Source organism: Xyrauchen texanus, chromosome 6 (genome assembly GCF_025860055.1).
Source record: "Xyrauchen texanus isolate HMW12.3.18 chromosome 6, RBS_HiC_50CHRs, whole genome shotgun sequence".
NCBI lineage: Eukaryota > Metazoa > Chordata > Actinopteri > Cypriniformes > Catostomidae > Xyrauchen > Xyrauchen texanus.
Window position 1 is genome coordinate 27,299,491 of NC_068281.1, and position 22,246 is coordinate 27,321,736.

Below are 22,246 nucleotides of genomic sequence, written 5' to 3' on the forward strand. Positions count from 1 at the left end.
CTAGAGCCTCCTATGGCGCCTACTTCCACGCCTCCGCCTGCAACGGCTCCACCTCCCACGGTTCGGCCTCCTGAACCTGTCCTTGCCCTGTGGCCGCCTTCCAGGCCTCCTGAACCTGTCCTTGCCCTGTGGCCAGCTCCCAGGCCTCCTGACCCTGTTCTTGCCCGGTGGCCAGCTCCCAGGCCTCCTGACCCTGTTCTTGCCCGGTGGCCAGCTCCCAGGCCTCCTGACCCTGTTCTTGCCCGGTGGCCAGCTCCCAGACCACCTGACCCTGTTCCCGTCCTGTGGCCTCCTCCCAGGTTCCCCAAACCTGTCCTTGCCCTGTGGCCAGCTCCCAGGCCTCCTGAACCTATCCTTGCCCGGTGGCCAGCTCCCAGACCACCTGAACCTGTCCTTACCCTTTGTGCCCCCTTGAACTGCCTGTCTGCCCCCTGTGCCTCCTTGGACTGCCTGTCTGCCCCCTGTGCCCCCTTGAACTGCCTGTCTGCTCCCTGTGCCCCCTTGGACTGCCTGTCTGCTCCCTGTGCCTCCTTGGACTGCCTGTATGCCCTTTGTGCCCCTTGGACTGCCTGTTTTCCCCTTGTACTCCCTTGGTCTGTCTGTTTGCCCCTTGTGCTCCTCTGGTCTGTCTGTTCAGATATTCTAAGTATTTGATATGCTCCCCTTTAATGACAGCATTCTGACAGCACTTGAGCTGACATGGACTCCACATGCTTGTGTTAAACCTGATGATCTAGCATGGTTTGAGAATGTTCCTTACAGCGTCTTGTGTGCTTAAAGGGAAGTACTGAGTTCACATGGTCTTCTAACAGATTTGCTTTGATTAGTGACCTAGAAATGGTGCAGAATCTTAAAGATCTCTTATTTAACGTGTCTTTGTTTTAAAAATTTTAAAATCCTAAAACCCTTTATTTCCGGAATTTACAATTGAATCCCAGACTTTCAATGTGTACACTTTTAAACTGCACCATATTTTTCTTCACAGCCTTACATATTGTTCTACTGCTTTACATGAAACAAAAAGCGAATCAATCAACTCAAGTACGAGCATGTGCATTAGATATACAAGCCGGGAACATTTTTGCTCTTTAGCATAATCTGAGGTCAAGGAGCACAATTTCTGTTACCAGTGTTGTCAGATTTACTGCAGCTTTAACAATTCACCAATCGTCTAGGAGATTTCAGTCTTTCCCCATTCAAGTAGATAGGAGCTGTATTTGTATGCCGCTTGTTAACAGAAAAAAATTGCTGCCACAGAGCGTTCCAAAAATGGCCACCGAGTTAACTGACTTGTTAAAAAGTCTTTGCTACTACTCTGTGGTTTCCAAGAGAAACCAACTTTTCCTTAACATTATTTGCATTGCCCTTGCAATCAAGAAACAAAATGCCCTATTTAACATTTCTGAGAGTGGCCATTAAGCATTGAAGGAAAAATTGGGTCTTTCCAGGTTCCTACAGTATTAAATTGTTACACCTACATTTTTTATAAGAGTCAGGGAAGACCAACCATTTCTCAAGAAGTAAGAAACTGAAACAGTTAACCTGACAAGTTCACAAGATTCTGACGCAGAGTCCAAGTTAATTTAAATCTATTTGGGCTACACTTGGCCACTTCATGCGTTTTCACTGATCGGATCTGATTGAATAAGCTCATTACATTTACACCTGACCACATTAATGTGTCTTCAATTCCCGTGCTATACACAATCACTTCCGTGATTATGCTAATGCTGGGCAGAAAAATTAAAAGATGTGATTTGTTAATTGATTCCAACTGACTTTGAAATTGCGTGTGTGTTTCTGTTTGTGTGTGCGCTATTGCTGGTCCTCCCTATAGGCAAACTAAGCAAGTTGCTTATGGGCCCTCAATCCGCCAGAGTGCCCCACACTGTCAAAGACATTATAAGTAGTGTTATGAACATACTAATGAGGGCCTTAGTGTTATTAGAGTAAACAAAAATGAAAACTAACAAAAATACTTTTTCATAATTCCAAAACTAACTAAAAATAAAATGATCTTGAATATATTTTAACTTTAGTTTTTTATATAATAGGGTGAATATGGGCAAAGTTGTACTTTTCTTGTCAATTTGAATTATTATCCAAATGCCACATAACCTAACGTTACACCTTTGAAAAAGCTTAGGATGTCTTCTACCTTAGTCGAAGTCAATAATAGAGATATTCAATACTGGGACGTAAAACTTTTGAAGACCCTCTTTTTGATCTAATCCCAGATTTTTTTAACAGTACTGGTAAAGTGGGATAGAAGAAAAATTATTCTCTAGAATATATCTTCAAAATATTTGGAATTATTTTTTATATTTTCTAACAGACTTTCACAAATGTATGTTACTTTTTATAACCTTAACAAAATTTACATACAATTTCTGTCATTTTCTTTACCATTGCATTTACCACTAGTGGTCATGAAATGAGCTCTGCCACACATCCATTTAAAACCTCAAAAATGTAAAGTCTCATCATTTACTCACCTTCATACCATCCCAGATGTGTGTGACTTTCTTTCATCTGCTGAACACAAACAAAGGTTTTTAGAAGAATATCTCATCTTTGTAGGTCCATACAGTATATGTCAATGGGTCCCAAATTTTGAAGCTCTAGAAAGCACATAAAGGCAGCATAAAGGTAATCCATATGTGGTTTAATGTCTTTTGAAGTGATCTAATCTGTTTTGAGTGAGAACAGAGTAATATGAAACTCCTTTTTCACTGTACATCTTGCAGTTGCAGTCTACAGGAACAATCATGATTTCAAGCTTGATTACACTTACTAGTACAGTTTGCAGAGTGCTAGATTGCGCTGGGAAATATAATCAAGATTGAAATCATGATTGCCATGGATACTGTTGATGTCAATGTTTACTGTAAAAAAAAAAAAAGGACTTAAATGTTGCTCTGTTTCTCACCCACACCTATCATATGTAGGTTTTTTTTGTTGTTGCCCCATTTGCATTTGTATTATTTTATTTCTTAAACAATTATTTTAAGAATATATCATTATATTATTTACAATACACATATTTTAATAATATTTTAGGGGGGGGGACAACCCTCAGATCCTGACCCCCACCCCCACTCCGCCTATGCCTAGAGGGGAAACCAGTACCTAAAAGACAACATAGCCTGGTGACCAGCAGGGTGTAGACATAAAGACTTGTGTTGTTCACAAGTGTTTTTTGTGACTTAAGTTAACAGCTTGAGTTTCCTTCTCTGCATTTTGCATAAAGTCATAATTATTTTGAGAGATTAGATGGAAAAACTAGCATTCAACATGCAGGTAGATAGGACTCTGGGACATTTAGCATGCTTCATCTGTACCCTGCCTTAATGTTCTGTGAGTAGGAATGCAATTGAGGTAAAATATATGATAGCACTGCACCAACTTTTTAGGAAAGTACAAAGGATTGAAGACCTGATAACTCAAGTGGGCAAACCTCTAAATATTGCTAATGTTACAAGCACTGAGACACATTCATTCAATCTGTCGAAAAGTTTTTCTAATGTTATATATTAATTATATATACTGTAGATTAATGAAGGTGAAGGAGATCCTTTATTTAAATTATTGCACTGACAGATTAACAATTTACTTCATTCAACCAATGTGTGGAGAACATTTGAAATGAGGAGACAGGGTGCCATCTCAGTGCCAATCTAAGTCCAATGTAAACTCCTATTTCAATTCCAAATGACATTTACATTGCTTTCAGGTTAAACCCATACAAATCTGAAATTTAACACAGCATATAACATAAAAAGTAGTCCTACGTAATAATATATTATATAAAAAATGTGTACACATATGTGCACATTAATGCAACAACATATATTTCAGAATAATAAAAATGGTTGTTCTCCTAAATGTAACATTTTTCTTAAATCATATTATCATCTTATTTTAATAGGCTATGCACATATATGCCCAAACAAAATGATCTAGTTTTATACTGTACTACACTCTAAGACCACTTTATTAGGTACAACTTTACATACTTATTCATGTGATCAGCCGATCATTTGGCATCAGTGCAATACATAAAATCAAGCAGATACATGTCAGAAGCTTCAGTTAATATTCACATCAACCATCAGAATGGGGAAAATGTGATCTCAATGATGTCAATAATGACATTATTGTTGGTGGCAGATGGGCTGGTTTGAGTATTTCTGTAACCGCTGATCTCCTGGGATTTTAATCAGAATGGTGCCAAAACCAAAAAACATCCAGTGATGGCAGATCTACGGACAGAAACGTTGTGTTGATTAGAGAGGTCAGGCACTCGGCACTACTGTACACCAACAGAGTCATGGGCTTACAATATCAGAAAAGAACCAATGTGCAGAATTTGTAAAAAGAGACCCGAGACTATACAGTCCCACCAAAAGAATCTAAAATACAGGTAGAAACAGCATACTAAACGATACAATCAGGTTACAAAAAGAGTGTATTTTAAAATCTGTGCTAATTATGTACAAATCAGAGATTTGTACATAATTGTACAAATGTACAAACCAACCTATCAGAGAGTGTGATTGGAGGAAACAGAAATTAAGAAAGATTGACTGTCCCAAATGACAGTAATATCAATAAGGACTATCAAAAACTCTTGGAATACCATGGAACTGAAGGAGGAACTACAAACATTTGAAGAGTCAAAACCAAGGCTTTTCTGGTAGTGATAGTGGTTCCATTGCTGGAAGCTGGAAGAAATGCTTCCATAGATTCCAGGAAAAACAACACAGATCTCAATCGAGAACAGGGTATTCCGTGGAAATGTTCCTCAAGTTCTCAGTCCTGGTGGAGGACCCAAGATAGAAACGATACTTCCCATGAAAGAATTTTACATACATTTTTACTGTCAAAGTAATCAGTGTGCTAGAGGTATAATATAGGGCATATATTGTATTTAATGTCTTTCATATGCACCATCAAACCATACCATCACACATTAGAAAATATTGGTTTGTGCTAAGTGGAGAACAAATGAGAAGAAGTTGACTGTGACATTTCGGTTCTAAACGCAGGCCCTTTCACCTACTTCCTTGTTCTCTTTTGGCTATCAACTGCGGAACTATTCTCCTTACAGTGGAAAACTCTGTTTTAGAAGGCCACTTGAGCTACAGTATATTCAAGGTCTGTAAGGAGCTGATATTTTAGAATCTGTATTCGAAAACCAGCATGTCTGTGAATGCACAGACATATGATCATTTGGTTACCTGAATTATAATCATAACAACCGTAATCTAAAATTCACTGAAGAATTATTTCATATTTTTATTATAACATTACATGTTTTCCAACTTTTTTTTTAATAATCGTTCTTAATGGATGGCAGTAAGCATGTTTAGCGACTATTAGCCTTTGGCCAGAGGATGTTTATCTGAAAGGCAAAGCAGCTTTCAGGCATCATAGCTTCACTGATTAGTTAAATTTCTTTGTGGGATTTGTCCAGTGATTACTGATCATGAGGTCTTTCAAGACAACTTAGAAAGATTACTCATCTGATGAGGCACTTTAGAACAAAAGTACTCCAATATTTCACAAAGTTCCATCAAGTAATAGGAATGCATGTGAGTGTACACAACTTAAAAATTTATTTCAAAAACTTTTTTAAACCTGTTTTTCAAGGTAAAAATTTATTTTGCTACATTTTTGATTAAAGAATATAAATAATTTTTTTAGGGTTGCACTATCTGACCTGAACAAAATGTGCCTTTGCATAAACATGTCAAAATCTCTGATATTTAAAAAAACAACAGTTTGAGGGTCTACTCAAGTCCTTTTTTGTTTTATGTTTTTTCACATGACAGAATGGCATCACATGAATGATGCTAACACCACCCTAGATTGGGTGGAAATGTTTTTTCAAATATTTAATAATGTTTTAAAACAAAAATAGTTTCCCTGCTAAAGAAATTATAATAAAAGATTATTCCAAATGACATATGCCATCTTTTCTATTTTCAATAATTTCAGCTTTTAATAAGACTTTTGATACACAGTATTCATGTTTAGGTATATAGCCTATTACTGTCTTCAAGCCCCAGAATCTAAATATAAAAATGGCTTTGAACTCAGAAATGGAATTAATGTCCAACTGTTTTGTGTGAATTTAATTTTTAATGTATTTTTGAATTACTTAATATAATATTTTCAACAAGGTTCAGATCTTTCAAAGCTCTTTTAAACACAATTAAAAATTAACTAATAAAAATACCAAACAATAATTGAACATCTTGACTAGGGTACTCCCCATCGCTAAATATTTCTCTTAGACTTAATAAGTCTAAGAAAAATGTATCTTAATAATGAAAATTTAAGCGTTTTAAGAAGCATGGTCTATTGGCTACTTTTAGAGAGGCTTTGGACACTTGTCAGCAGGTCAGTGTGGTTTAAACCGACCAGCTACACCAGTCCAGCTAGACTAGTTGAAGACCAGCTGGGCAGGCTGAAAGACTACCTTAAACGAGCTAAGACCAGTTTAAACCAGCCAGGACCAGTAAACCGTCTTAGGTTACTTGAAGTTGTTTTTAGCAGGGTATTCGTGAAAATTGTAGTTTTTCAGAATTTACATTTGTGCGCTAAATTTACATGGCACGTAACACACGCTTTCTTGTTTGAACCTTCGTGAATTACGTTAGTAATGATTAATTAGATATGCAGATCGATAAAGATTGATAAAACACTGGAAACTATTGTATGTACACACACACATATCAGCACAGAAGACACCGCTCTATCATGACGGTTGAAGGCAGTGCAAACCCATCTGCGTTCGATTGAGACTTCCTGTGTGGCAGAACTGAGAGAGGGCAGGCGAGCGAGCGAGCGCGTAATCAGCACTGCCTACGGACTAGTTTACGGTAATTCTCTCTAAAATTGCTGCCTGGATCGAAGAAAGTGCTGTTTTGGACTTAACCGGGAATGTAACGCTTAGCTATACCGATAATGTTGTTGGTTAGCTCTTGACGGCGTTAACCGGAGATCTAGACAGCACAGAGATCCTCGGTGCGGGTCAAGCACATCTCACCCGACAAACTGAAAAAAGGAGGAGAGGCCAAAAAGACAACTGCAACTGGAAGAAAAAAAGTGTCTACAATCCTCACGGATTCCCACAACGTCGAAGATTATCGGGACATGATGGCCACGGAGGAACTATACGAGGTGATTGTCGCCGATATTACCGTTCTTGTTCGTTTTGAGACGCAGTTAATCGATTATATTAGTGTTTAGTAGAGGCTCGTGTGGTGGACTGTGGTAGCAAGCAGTCTTAACAACTGATTTACCCACTCTAATACTAGTTCTAACCACGCCGGTAGGGTTGCATGCTCGCAAAACGAACTAATGTCTTAAGATATGCAGTCGGTAGCGTTGCTAATGTTGTTAGTTTGTGGAGTTTATGAGCAGTGCTGATCGTGAAGTGTGGAGAGATGCTGGTGGAGGCAGTGGATGAGGCGGGGGAGGGAAGGGCACTTTGGAGAGTGATATTTCATCAAGCTAGCTGCTAACCATGAGGTATGTGGGGTGTGCTGGTCACATATAGGACAGCTGGAAGATACCCCAGTCCTGGATAGTGTGTTCAGCTCTGCGATAACTTTCTTTCCCCCATTTCCAGCAGGACACATGAATTTAGCTCTTCTTGCATACCTTTCAACCTGCTAGGCTGAAGCTACTCAGAACTAACCATCCAGCAGTGTTGTGTTGTGTGTTATCGCCATTGGACAGCCAAGCCTTTGCTTTGTTTCATTTTCAAGTTAGATTAGTGTCAAGTTTTGGGGCTGACGTTATAAGTTGGTTATAGCATGGACTGAACAATGCGTAGCATTTTGCTTTAAGATAGATGCTTTTTCCTGTCTTGTTTGACGAATTTATAAATGATTCAAATGCAAACCAAGAATATCACCATGCTTCAGATTATTGCCAGCCTTAAAAAGTTTTCAGTTGGGATTGCATCATATGCTCCATGTTTAACCAACATGAACACACTGAAAGTACTCTGTCACATCAGTGCTAAGAATTGTCAAAAATAGTGACATTATTGATATTTCTTAAAGGGTTAGTTCACCCAAAATTGAAAGTTCTCTCATTATATGCTCACCTTCATGATATCCCAGTTATGTAAGACTTTCTTTCTTCACCAGAACACATTTGAAGAAAAATATCTCCGCTCAGTAGGTCCTTAAAATGCAAGTGAATGGTGATCAGACTTTTGAATCTCCATAAATCACAGACAGTCAGCACAAGCATCATCGTTATGACTCCAGCGGATAAATTAATGTCTTCTAAAGCTATGCGATTGCTTTTGGTGCAAAAAAAGATACATATTTATGTATTTTTTAACTGTAATCCATTGCTTCCGGTAAGATTCATGAGAGGGTGGAGTTCACATGGTCTCTGGTGTGACGTAGTTGCGTTGCCATGTTATGGACATAATCTCACGTTCTCTCAGTTGAGACATCCAGGATAAGCACACAAACGCACCACTATTAGTAATGAAACAGATACGTTTATGCTGACTATCTGTTCTTTTTGGAGCTTCAAAAGTCTGATCACCATCCACTTGCATTTTAAGACCTACTGAGCTGAGATATTTTTCAATTATTCTTTAAATGTGTTCTGGTGATAAAGAATGTCATACACACCTGGGATATCATGAGGGTGAGTAAATGATGAGAGAATTTTTATTTTTCAGTGAACTAACACTTTAAGCACAGGCTTTGTGATTTGGGTTCTTTAGCTGATAGAAAATAGATTTTTGTGACTGGTACCTTTTGAACTGAAGTGCTTATTGGCATAAATTAATCAGTCAGATCAAAGGTGCTTGAGCCTCACATTTAAATACAAAGGTGTGATGAAGAAAACGGATCAATCCATACATGTGTGACCAGTTTAAAAAGACCAACGTTTTTCGAGTTCAATACAAGTTAAGTTTAATCTACAGCATTTGTTGCATTAGGTTGAATAACATAAAAAATAATTGAAACTCGTCTCCTTGAAAAAAATAGCAAAAATGTATGTTACAGTGAGGACCTTACTATGGAAGTGAATGAGGATAATTATGCTGCATTGTGTTATGCCATTCAAATTAGGGATGTATCGATACCACTTTTTCTCTTCCGGTATCTGAAATCTCAGTATCGACCGATACCGGTGTTGGTTTTTTTGCATAATCAGTTTAGAATATCTTTACATTATTGTGTGGAACTAATTGGGTGTACTCTTTTATATGTAAAGAAACACAAACATCAAACTACACATTATTTCAATATAAATGTATAGCTTATTAAGAAACACTTTATTATTAGCTAGTATACTGGATAATGTAGCAGCAAAATTAACAGTAATTCCAGTATAATTATCAGTAAAACGAAGCAATTTATTTCAGATCTCTTTTTTTGTTCAATTTAGTTGTGTAAGATATCAGCTCACTTTTCATTCACACAGTTATTTTTTTGGAACCCATTCAACTTAAATATTATTATAATTTGTAAACAAATAATAATATATTAAAATAGTAATATATCTCAATTGTGCACCTTTAACTTTTTAACCCTCACGGTTTTATTTTGACATTCTGAACTCTCCAGGAAGTCCTGTATGTGTCTGTTTGTAGGCAAGTTTGCAGTAGTTTAATTAGCTTCTTATTCAAATTCTGGTAAAATGCACCTCTGGTCCCATTCTAAATGCATATTATAAGTGAACCGAACTATTGAGCATCTACATCTGAGATGTGGTTCGTTGTGGCGCTCAAATACTGCACACTACATGAAGGCTAAAAATAGGGACGAGTGTTTGTGTGTAAACAGAGCAGCGCCATTCACTGATGCGCTGGAGCTTTGGGTGCATTTAATATATTTACTTATTAAACACAGCCTTTTGTGATTCACAGAGCTATCGCATGTCTTCAAGTGGCTTTGAATAAAATGCACAAGTCATATTAACTACTTTAAGTGTGTTTTTATGGTTCTTTTATGTCATTTTTTTTTTTTAGCTTGACAGTAATGAACATGACTAACACAAAGTATCGGATTTGGACCGATTGTGTATCCAGACCGATACACAATCCATTTAAAAACATCAGTATAGGAGCCTATACCGATCCAGGTATCGGATCGGTGCATCCCTAATTAAAATGCTGTCGATTGAGCTTAACTTGTATTATATTTTCCTTAAATTTCCCTATTTTTTTAAATCACCTTTATAATACTGACTGTCCATTCAGCTGGCATTACTAGAAGTCTTAATCATGATCCTTCATATAGGTTTCCACGTCTTTTTAACCCTATTGTGCTCTTTTGTTTTGGTGTTATTGCTCTCTGCTATCTGTAACATTACATGGTTTAATATCACTTAGCTTATTCATTTTGTGGATTATGAGTGGCATATTTTACCCCAAACTTTGATTCTAAAGGGAGCATGTGAAATTTTGGATATCAAGATATGTTACTCTTCTGTTTTAATAAATCACTCTCTTTTAACCTGACAAGAGCTAAAGTCACATAATTCCATATTTTCCTTACCAAGAAATAGGTCTAAATGCCTCACAAAAAGAAATTAAAAGTCATGAAAATTGTTTAATTATATATTCAATATAGATGAATGTTCCTTGTTCAATACAAATTAAACTCTATTGTGTGCAGTAAGGTTAGCATTTAGTTTCTAGACCAACCTACCATGAGCTTTGAGGTTGTTTAATGATGGTACAAGCTTCCTTATGCCTCCAACACACTACACGACTTTCAAAGATGTCAGATCATGGTACCGTTCATATTAAACAACTGTCTGTCTTGTCATGGGAGTTGTAGCATTTTCAAATTACATGACAAATGGGGACGGGGTGAACACAAAACTGTGGCAGGTCATGATTCCACACACCCGGTCCCTAATCAGGCTAATCAAGCCTCAGAGAGGGATAAAGGCCGACTGGAGACAGCAGTGAGACAGAGAGAGAGAGATTTATGGACAGCTGTCTGACACCTGAATGTGTTTGTCTTTTTATTTAATTAAAATATTATTTATATTGTCAAGCCGGTTCTTGACTCCTCCTTTCCATTACTCCCTTTACAAAAACATTTCACTATTGACGAATCCCCGACGACTCTACCTGGACTCCAAATTACGTTTCACAAAGGAGTACACGTGAGAAGTGATACGAGATACGAAAGCAAATTCATGATCATATGTTATGCATTTCAGTATATGATGTGTATGTTTTTAATCATATATTTTATTGGTTACAATATGAAAAAGTACCTCCTACTGAAAAATCTACTTATTTGCTTACTTGACTGTCCAAGAGAATTGGCAATTTCTCTCCAACTCTTCTCTTTCTCCACCCGGTTATGGTACAGTTCGGATGAAACATAAAATTTTGAGCACTGGTGCTCCTGCCAATATTCCACAAATTTTTCCTCCATTTCTTCGGTCCAATAAGACTTTCTTGATACTGCAGCCATGCTAGTTTAATTTCTATTGCAGGTACATCAGGACTCCTCCCACTGAAACTTCCTGTGCCCCGTTTCTTGCTCTCTCATTGGCTGTAGGTCAACGCTACAGTTGTATTCAGTCAAAACATATTTTACATTGCACGATTTGGAATCACAGACAGGTCCAGATATTTAACATTCTAGATATCTTGCTGACATCGGTGACGCGTCAACGCTTCTCTCAAATCACGCTTTTCATAGTTTATACATTGCGATCGTCGCTCACGGGAGCGAGCTCCGATTTGCCTACAACGGCTTTTGTCAGCGATCTCCACAAAACTGTTGGTGAGCGAAAATCAGGCTTAAAATCATGTAAGTGTAAACTCTGCATTAGAAGCATAGGCATGTGAAGGTATTTGGTTATACTTTATATCACTGTAATCAACATGCACGATAATGTTATCGTGGGCACTTAAAAATACTGTAAATAATTCTAGATAACCTTATAGTCAAACTGTGTGTACGAGGCACAAATCACACATGCGTACTCTCATGTAAATAAACCAGCATGGACTACAAGCATGGCTGAAGGAGGAACGCAGCCGACCCCTTTTTCACCTTGTAATAGGGAGTGTGGAAGTGTCAGAAGTGTGGAACTATTTTGAATTCCATAAAAATGCCGACAGATTATTGGTGGAAGATGGCTTCCCTCTGTGTAAAAAAATAGTGGCAGCGAAACCACCTCCAATATGTTCTCATTTGCGGGACATTCATAATGTGCAATTCAGCAAGAAAAATGTAAGGTGTGACAGTTGTGCTCGTTTTTCCAAACTGTTTTTGAAAACTGAGAGACAACACTTTAAGAGACACCTAGCTAAGTGACAACTATCTTGTAGTAACAATTAAAATAAAGTTTGTAATCAGCTAACACGATGTCTTGTAATTAATAATGGCAATGTGGCACAAAGATGATTTCTATATTCAAGATGGAATGCAACGCAGTGGTACATTGCCTTACAGTGAGAGTGAACTTGCGGTTATAAATGTGTAGCTAGCGCCTAGCTATATATTAGCAACTGGCTTGCTATCCTGAAAAACATGCATACTATTGTTGTAGCCTAGTAGTTGGTTGGATAAAATTTATCATTAGCCTCAACAAGACAGGGTCTGTATTGATCTGTAATGATCAGTGGCCCTGCGGCATAATGACCATTTAAATATTAAGAAATTAACTAAATGTTATATTTTGGTTATGCATCTATGATGATGTTGATGGTTGATGTAGTTTTTTTTAAACATTCAGGGTTCTTTTCAAAGTTCTTTGTCATCTGTTAATTAAAAGCCAGTTTGGTATTGAAAGAGTTATTAAACTTGTTATTAAGAGAAGACAACGTGTGTTGATCATTCAACAATCCTTTTTTGTAAATCTATACTGTGATAAAATGTAATACCGTGATAGTTGCATCAGCAATTATCGTGACGTGTACATTTTATACAGACACATGCCTAGCCCTGAATAAGTGTGATTTTAACTTCATTTATATACAGTCAGGTCCATAAATATTGGGACATTGACACAATTCTAATCTTTTTGGCTCTATACACCACCACAATGGATTTGAAATGAAACGAACAAGATGTGCTTTAACTGCAGACTTTCAGCTTTAATTTGAGGGTATTTACATCCAAATCAGGTGAACAGTGTAGGAATTACAACAGTTTGTATATGTGCCTCCCACTTTTTAAGGGACCAAAAGTAATGGGACAATTGGCTGCTCAGCTGTTCCATGGCCAGGTGTGTGTTATTCCCTCTAGAGATGCACCGATTGCAATTTTCTTGGCCGATTCCGATTTTCTTTCTAAGAACTATTATTGACCGCATATACAAACAAAATCTACCTTTCTTCAATGCAAAATTTTATTTTCATAATCAAATAAATTATTAAACATTACAATTTCCCCCAAACTGCACTAAGTTACAGGATCTTCTCTCACTTAAACAACTCTCAAAATAAAGTGCTCTGTGACTAGAAAGAGGTAGAAATAACAATTAACTGCAAATGAGTTGCTTTATATAACAGATGTCATTTTCCACAATTTTTATTAATGGACCTTTTTCTCTTTATTACTACCAAAGATCTGAAAAACTGAAGTGTCCAATACATTCAACTTACGTTAGATGTCCAAATATCAGTTGTAAAACTGAGCACTGCTTCGGGAACGGCTTGCATACCTGTCAACACTCACGTTTTTCCCGGAGTCTCCCGTTTTGTTATTTCTCCCCCAAAAAAACTCCCATAATTTGTATGGCCCAAACCACCTTATATGAATAATCACATCAATATATTTTTCCAAGGTGGTCCAGTTGCCAGATCTTGAATGAAACGCATCCTACTCACACAATCGACACATCATACAAATTACAAATCATGTATGACCTCAATCTGGCAACCAAAACCCATTTGCGCTGTTGATATCTGCGAAGGTAGTAGACGCAGGATGTTAAATCAAGCATCACTGGTAGAGGAGAGAGGAAGACTCAGCTGGTGCTCTGGTGAAAAAAACTAAATATACATGTAAATTTAACAACAGCTGGATGGAAGAATTGAATTTCATATCCCGAAGCCATACCGACAATGCCTACGCCTTTTGCAATGTGTGTCGCACTGATTTTAATATCGGACATGGTGGGAAAAATTACGTTACTCAGCACTTTAAATCACAACGGCACAATTTGTATAGTATTTAGCCTGCCTCTGCAATCCAGCACCCCACTTCCCCTCTCCCGGATTTGTGTACCCAAATGTTGACAGATAACAGGCTGCGTGTGTGACATGACACGAGATTAAACAACTCGGGCAACGCGACGTCGGAAAATAACCTCCTACTCTGTATCGAGGAAATTTATCAGATCTCTGAACCCTCTGTCCTCAATTATGGAGAACAGCTGGTCATCCAGGGCCATGAATTCCATAATTTTCCTCATAATTGCTTTTGGTATTTTCGTTGCTCATACCAAGGAATGATAGGAGAGGCTGCTGACTTGTGGCTGGCTCTGAGATCTGGCTAGCTTTAGCCTCTTTCACTTTTTAGCTTCTTTTTTAAAATGGGCATTTTCAGCTGGGTGATGGTGTTATAAATGTCTAATTAGGTTTGTGATCCGAAAGTTATTGTTGTGGTTCTCCCACGGTTTACTTTGGCCTTAAAATTATTACACATTTCGAACTTTATGTATTCTTCACTCACAGTGAAGATCTTCCACGCCAATGACATGTTTACATGCGGCTGTGACGTTATTGCCTGCGCCGCTGGCAACAAAACAGACCGGCTTGGAATCGGACAGACGTGCATCGGAAAACCGGCTAAATCCGGTCCCTGGCCGGTCGATCGGTGCATCTCTAATTCCCTCATCCCATTTACAAGGAGCAGATAAAAGGTCCAGAGTTCATTTCAAGTGTGCTATTTGCATTTGGAAAGTGTGCTATTTGCATTTGGAGAGTTGCTGTCAACTCTCAATATGAGATCCAAAGAGCTGTCACTATCAGTGAAGTAAGCCATCATTAGGCTGAAAAATCAAAACAAACCCATCAGAGAGATAGCAAAAACATTAGTGTGGCAGCGGGGGCGTGGTCAAGCGCCCGTCCGGGAGAGGAAAGCGGTAAGGGCGCTTACACCTGAGCTAAATTATGCCTAACACCTGTCTCTAATTCCAGTGAGCACGAGGAGAGCGGCATAAAAACAGAGCCTCCAGACGGGGAGAGAAGAAAAAAGAGCAGACCCAGCGTTTGTGTGTTCGTGTATTTGTGTATGTAAAACATAATTAAAAAAGACGTACCTTGAGAGGAAGACCTGTTTCCTGTCCTCCTTCACTAGTATAGTGCTACAATTAGGTGTGGTCAAATCAACTGTTTGGAAAATTCTTAAAAAGAAAGAACGCACCGGTGAGCTCAGCAACACCAAAAGACCCGGAAGACCATGGAAAACAACTGTGGTGGATGACTGAAGAATTCTTTCCCTGGTGAAGAAAACACCCTTCACAACAGTTGGCCAGATCAAGAACACTCTCCAGGAGGTAGGTGTATGTGTGTCAAAGTCAACAATCAAGAGAAGACTTCACCAGAGTGAATACAGAGGGTTCACCACAAGATGTAAACCATTGGTGAGCCTCAAAAACAGGAAGGCCAGATTAGAGTTTGCCAAACAACATCTAAAAAAGCCTTCGCAGTTCTGGAACAACATCCTATGGACAGATGAGACAAAGATCAACTTGTACCAGAGTGATGGGAAGAGAAGAGTATGGAGAAGGAAAGGAACTGCTCATGATCCAAAGCATACCACCTCATCAGTGAAGCATGGTGGTGGTAGTGTCATGGCGTGGTCATGTATGGCTGCCAATGGAACTGGTTCTCTTGTATTTATTGATGATGTGACTGCTGACAAAAGCAGCAGGATGAATTCTGAAGTGTTTCGGGCAATATTATCTGCTAATTTTCAGCCAAATGCTTCAGAACTCATTGGACGACGCTTCACAGTACAGATGGACAATGACCCGAAGCATACTGCGAAAGCAACCAAAGAGATTTTTAAGGGAAAGAAGTGGAATGTTATGCAATGGCCAAGTCAATCACCTGACCTGAATCCGATTGAGCATGCATTTCACTTGCTGAAGACAAAACTGAAGGGAAAATGCCCCAAGAACAAGCAGGAACTGAAGACAGTTGCATTAGAGGCCTGGCAGAGCATCACCAGGGATGAAACCCAACATCTGGTGATGTCTATGCGTTCCAGACTTCAGGCTGTAATTGACTGGATTTGCAACCAAGTATTAAAAAGTGAAAGTTTGATTCATGATTGTTAATCTGTCCCATTACTTTTGGTCCCTTAAAAAGTGGGAGGCACATATACAAACTGTTGTAATTCCTACACCGTTAACCTGATTTGGATGTAAATACCCTCAATTTAAAGCTGAAAGTCTGCAGTTAAAGCACATCTTGTTCGTTTAATTTCAAATCCATTGAAGTGGTGTATAGAGCCAAAAAGATTAGAATTGTGTCGATGTCCCAATATTTATGGACCTGACCGTATATATATATATAATTGTTTAATTGTTGAACTACACAACCCATAATTTCTGAAGAGAGATCCACCAATCAGAGGAGTTTTTGTTACATTTGAATCAAGAATCGCACCAAAGAGCTCAGTGGTGACTGCCCACTTCCATATAGCACTGCTAACCGAGTCAGTCTCCCGAGTCCCTACACTCTCAAACAACTTTTATATTTTAAATGCAGTGATAAGTTGGGCTGCAACTAACTATTATTTTTATAATTGACTAATCTAATGATTATTAGAATGATTATTCGACTATTATTGCAATGATTAATCATTAGCTCTTAACAGACTATTCAGCTTGTGTCCTGACAGTTTACAGCTCGGTTTACAGTGGTCCCCTCCAGTCGAGCCAGAAATATCTCACCTGGATGAGTGGTACTGCAGTCTAGCTGCCGTCAAAAGACTGCATCTCAAAGGGCAGCGCAATTCTTCCCGAAGATCCAGATAGTGTTTTAAATCACCTCATTAAGTGTTTGCCTTGGAGTCAGAGGATCGCGGTTCAAAACCAACTGTCGACTCAAGCTGACAGATTCATGGATGTGACAATGTCATTGTTGCCTCAAGATGGCGCTGCAGGTCACAAAGTTACCGGTGACCCAGTCTGATGACTCACCGCTCTATTTGAGATCAGCACCAGCAGTGGAGAAAGAACTGGTTGTGTCTGCTCACGCTGCACATGCTCGACACGCTTGCATTTACATGCTATTCACTTCCCCACCTTGCTGGAGTTCACTGTGAGATCATGTGTGCTGTTTCTGTGTGGTGATTTCTCGCACGATAGAGAAAGTGCTGGTTGTGTCTGTTCGTGCTGCACACACACACATTTACATACTGTCCCTTTCCTTCCTCGCCGGATTTCGCTGGGAGATTGCTTGTGTGATGATTTTCACATAAACAATCTTCTCACACAATAGAGAATGTGATTGTTGCGTCTGCTCGCACTGCAACTGCTTAAGATGCATGCACATTTACACACCGTTCACTTCCTCTCCTCACCAGAGTTCATTGGAGATTACATGTGTTATTTCTGTTTGATGATTTTCACATAAACAATCTTCACACAATAGAGAATGTGCTTGTTGCGTCTGCTTGCACTGCGCATGCTCGAAACACACGCATTTACACGCTGTTTGTTTCCCCTCACCCACTAGTGTATGCCGGGAGTCTTCACACATGCTGTTTCTGTGTATTGGGTTCATATAAACAATTTATTTTCTCCCCTTTTTCTCCCCAAGTTGTAATGCACAATTCTCAATGCGCTCCAAGTCCTTGTCGACTGGATTCGAAATCGCGGCTCCAGGGTTGGCAGTCAGCGTCTTTACTCACTGAGCTACACAGGCCCCCATACATAAACTATTTTTTCTGAAAAATCTGAAACGTGCTAGTTGCAAACAGGGCTGCCATCAGGATTTATGAACAGGGGGACAACATTTTCCAAATGGGGAGTGCGGCAGGCTTTGACTGTGCGGAGTGCTTGTATGCTGCTTGGACATGGTCATTGCCAACCTGAATATGAAAAACTAATATTCTAATAAAGAGCGTTTTCTTACTCTTAATGATTTTTTTTATTATTTAAAAAAAGATAAAAAAATTAAAAAAAAACTACCCCTACTTACTTGGACTGCCCTCATCCACACCCACTCCAGCACCGTCCACCACCACCCACCCATCCTTTTTGTTACTCACTCACTCACTGTTTAGGGAAGCCAGTCTGTCCCTCAGTGGACCTTGTCTGCATGGTGGGAATGCTCATCTCTCCCTCAGTTTCTGATAGAGGGTGATATCATAGGAAGAGTCTGATTATTTTATTGCTGACTTAGGACTAAAAATTTTGCTAATTGCAAACTTTTGTAATTCCAGCAGGTTGCAATATAATTGCCTTATTAGTAGGGATGGGTATCGTTAGGATTTTATTAATACCATTACTCTGATCGATACTCCTTATCGGTTTGTTTTATAAATTATTAAATAATTGACAGGTGGACCTGTCACCGTCTTTGCTGCCTTCATAGCGCCGGGGAAAATTGCGATGTTTATTTTTTAATTTAGATAGATGTCATATACATTTTTGACTTCTCAGTATTAGAACATGTCCCACATTAACATTGCTACTCTTTGTCCCACATTTGGTTTTTGTGTGTGTGTGTGTGTGTGTGTGTGTGTGTGTGTGTGTGTGTGTGTGTGTGTGGAGCAGCTCTGAAACAGTGTAGAGAGGCAGCGTGATTATAAATTACACCAAAACCTAAAAAAAAATAATGTCGGAGCTTATCAATACTAGGGTCTTCAATAATTTAGCACCGGGGCCTGTTTAATACCAGGATTTGGTACCCAGCCCTACTTATAGGGCATTTACATCTATCTATTATATTGATATATTATCTAGTTAAGTGAACATGCTAACGTTATTTAAAGGTTAAGCTAGCTAGCTGCACTTTTATTTGCTAGTCTACACTAGCTCCTCGCTTTTGCCACGTTCAGCTTCACCTGTCATACCTAGTGCTTCATGCTTGGCAAGAAATTTGGCCATCACCTCTCTGCTTCTTTAGTTCACTTTTGCTCTCTGTTTGCTAGCTTTTCTTTTTTGTGCCCCTGATTTTAGCCTTTGGTGAGGCATTTTACTCTCTAGTCAGGCCCTGCTTTGCACATCGCACATCATGTGTGTTCCGCACATCTGATTGCCAGGTGTTTCGACCGAAACATTTTCACAATAACAGAGGGGGATGGGGTATCAGAATCAAATGACAAGTTGAAATGTGTTTTAATGATAAAAATGTATGTATTTATCATGTAAATACATATGCATTCTATTTTCGGTGATATAAGTCAGTAAGTAAATTGTTGAACTTGATCCCATTAGGGGTCAACTATAGACCTTTGCATGGCCGCAAATATTAAGATGCACACATTCATATGATGCTCATTCTGTGCCATAGGTCGCTGAGATGATTCACAAATGTGTTTCTGTGTGTTGTGTTCACACAACCAATGTTCTCACATAAAAGAGAAAACATTCACTGTATGAGACGCACACACATCACTCGCTGTTCACTCCCTGCCAGAGTTTGCCGGGATGTTACACTAAATGTTGTTTCCATGTGATGTGTTAATTAAAGAATGATTCTTACTAAAAAGAGAAAAGTGTTTGTGATACCTTCATGAGACACACATTCTCATTTCTCTCCCCCTCGCTGCCACAGTTCGTTGGGACTTGGATAATACACAGAATGTTGCCTCTGTTGCCACAAGTGGCTCTTGGTTTAAAATCAAGTGGCTTGCCGGGTGTCTCACCATTCACCAACATATGATTGTTGAAAACTTTCTAGAGATAATTTTCCAAAAGAAAGTGTGGGTGCGATTGCAAAGCTTGAAGTCAATGACACTGTTTTGATTTCCTTTCTTCCGAATTTCACTGTTTGTTCAGAGGCACGCAACGGGACCCTGTCACATGGAACAAGTGCATGTAAAGAGTTATCACTCATTTTGCTCATTTTCATTCGTCTGAAAACTGTTTGCAAGAATAATGCGGTCTGTGAGAATGCTGCAAATGATCTCCAATCATCTCGTGAGGTGCTGGGAGTTTTTTTTCCACGGAGCAGTTCACTCTTACACATTGTGAGCACAACTCTGCAGGTTCAATAATATATACAGTTATCTTTATATTAAAGAAACAAAGACAAAATGTATTAAATCATAAAGCAATACAAGAGATGTTCACCTTGAACCTAAAATTTTGTTCCATTTCTTTTCTTTAGGCAGTATAAACTGTATTACCATAACATAATACAAACACATTTGATAAGAACACACATTTGGCAGCATTATTTGGGAACACAAGGGAATTTATTAGGCTTATTTATTATGAGTATTATTAATATAATTATTATAATAATAATTACATTTATAATTGTCTTTAGTTCTTAATTTGTATGTACGTTTTTTTGTTTTTCAATAAATTAATAAAATTTTTAAAGCAAAATCAATAAAGCAAAAATATTCACCAACCTTGGGGGTTGACCATATAATCGGATATCACGATTTTTGACATATTAGAAAAAATGTATCGTGTGTCAAAAACAAAATTATAAAGACCACATTCCGGGGGGCCTGGGTAGCTGAGCGAATATTGACGGTGACTACCACCCCTGGAGTCGTGAGTTTGAATCCAGGGAGTGCTGAGTGACCAACCAAATTGGCCCGGTTGCTAGGGAGGGTAGAGTCACATGGGGTAACCGCCTTGTGGTCATGATTTAGTGGTTCTCGCTGTCAAAGGGGTGCATGGTAAGTTGTGCGTTGATCACGGAGAGTAGTATGTGCCTCCACGTGTGGAGTCACTGCAGTGTCATGCACAATGAGCCACGTGATAAGATGTGCAGATTGCGGGGGTGGGTGGGGTCACATTATACCATTGGTGCAACAATCAAACCCCGAACAGAAAAAAGAAAACATGTGCATTAACCCCCCATGCACGAAAGCGCCAACTGGCATCCATCCCTCAAAACTCGAACAGTCCATGTTTTCATACTGGAGCCCCTGTGACAATTTTGCCATTGGATTACTCAAGTCTGGTGTTTCTATACAAATTCAAAGAAGAGTCAAAGAATTACATAACAGAAGAAAATCTATTAAACAAACTCCAGCCAATAGGCAGAACCAGCACAAAAACAAACAAACAAAAAAAAAAGGTGTCCAGTTTCCTTGGACGGTCAAGTGGATGTTCAGTGATTCAAGCACATTTGCCTGCAACGTGAGCACCACACAATGACCCACTCATTCCACTGACTCCATGAAGGATATCGCCCGTTGGGGACATGTAAATACTTGGCGGCCATCCTTAGCATCTATTCTCAATTTGGCTTAGAACATCAGTGCAAAAGCAACCAACTCTTTCGTGTTGTAAGAATTTCTTGCATTCCTTGAATTGATTGCATTTCTCTCGTTGAATTTGCAAAGTCTGGGAACAAGAAAATGTTGTGTTTCTTCCAAGAAAGCCTTCCTTTATTTCTCGCCTCGCGTAACACATGATCTTTATCGGATGATCCCAGAAATTTGGCCAGAATTGATTAGGGCCTGTCTCCCTCTGCGGATTGCCTGGCCAGAACTCTTTTAGCTTGCTCGATTTCCAGCTTATGGCCTGTTATGTCGAGCAGACTCTGAAAGAGCCCGTCCAGATATTCCACCATATTCTGACACTCTGCTCTCTCGCTCCAACAATTCAGACGTTATTCCACCGACTACGATTTTCCATATCCTCCAACTTTTCCCAAACATGCTCCAAGTCTGCTTTGGTCACTAGTGGATAACAGCTAATTACCTCTCTGATGACTACAGATAATCAATCCGTTTCTGGACATCCACCACTATTGCAACCACATCAGTGAATTAATCTCCATGGCAGTGATCTATCAATGTGTTGCAGGAAGATCCTCCAAGTCAGCAATGACCTTTGCCAGCTTTGCTGACATATTTAGCAATTCATGCCGAATCTCTTTCACGTTTTCGGCCAAATTGACTCCCTGGTCAATGGGCACAGTGCTCAGTGATATCATACAATGGCAGTTTATGGTGACCACCTCAAGCTTCAAAAGTATAATTCAGAAGTCTCATAAATTATTCCATGAGATTCAAGATTATGAAAGCATACAATGAGGTTTGGGCTGAAATCTAATGTATTCATTTCTGAACTG

At 39.0% G+C, this 22,246-nt stretch overlaps 1 protein-coding gene across 1 annotated transcript in view; it reads left to right on the plus strand.

The window, feature by feature from the left end:
- The first annotated feature begins 6,852 nt into the window (after positions 1-6,852).
- The window catches only part of LOC127645382 (chromodomain Y-like protein), a 38,835-nt gene continuing 23,441 nt past the window's right edge, over positions 6,853-22,246 (plus strand). The window contains exon 1 of the mRNA XM_052128980.1: positions 6,853-7,188. Coding sequence (XP_051984940.1) covers positions 7,162-7,188 — 27 coding nt within the window. The 5' untranslated portion in view covers positions 6,853-7,161. The remainder of the gene's footprint in view (positions 7,189-22,246) is intronic.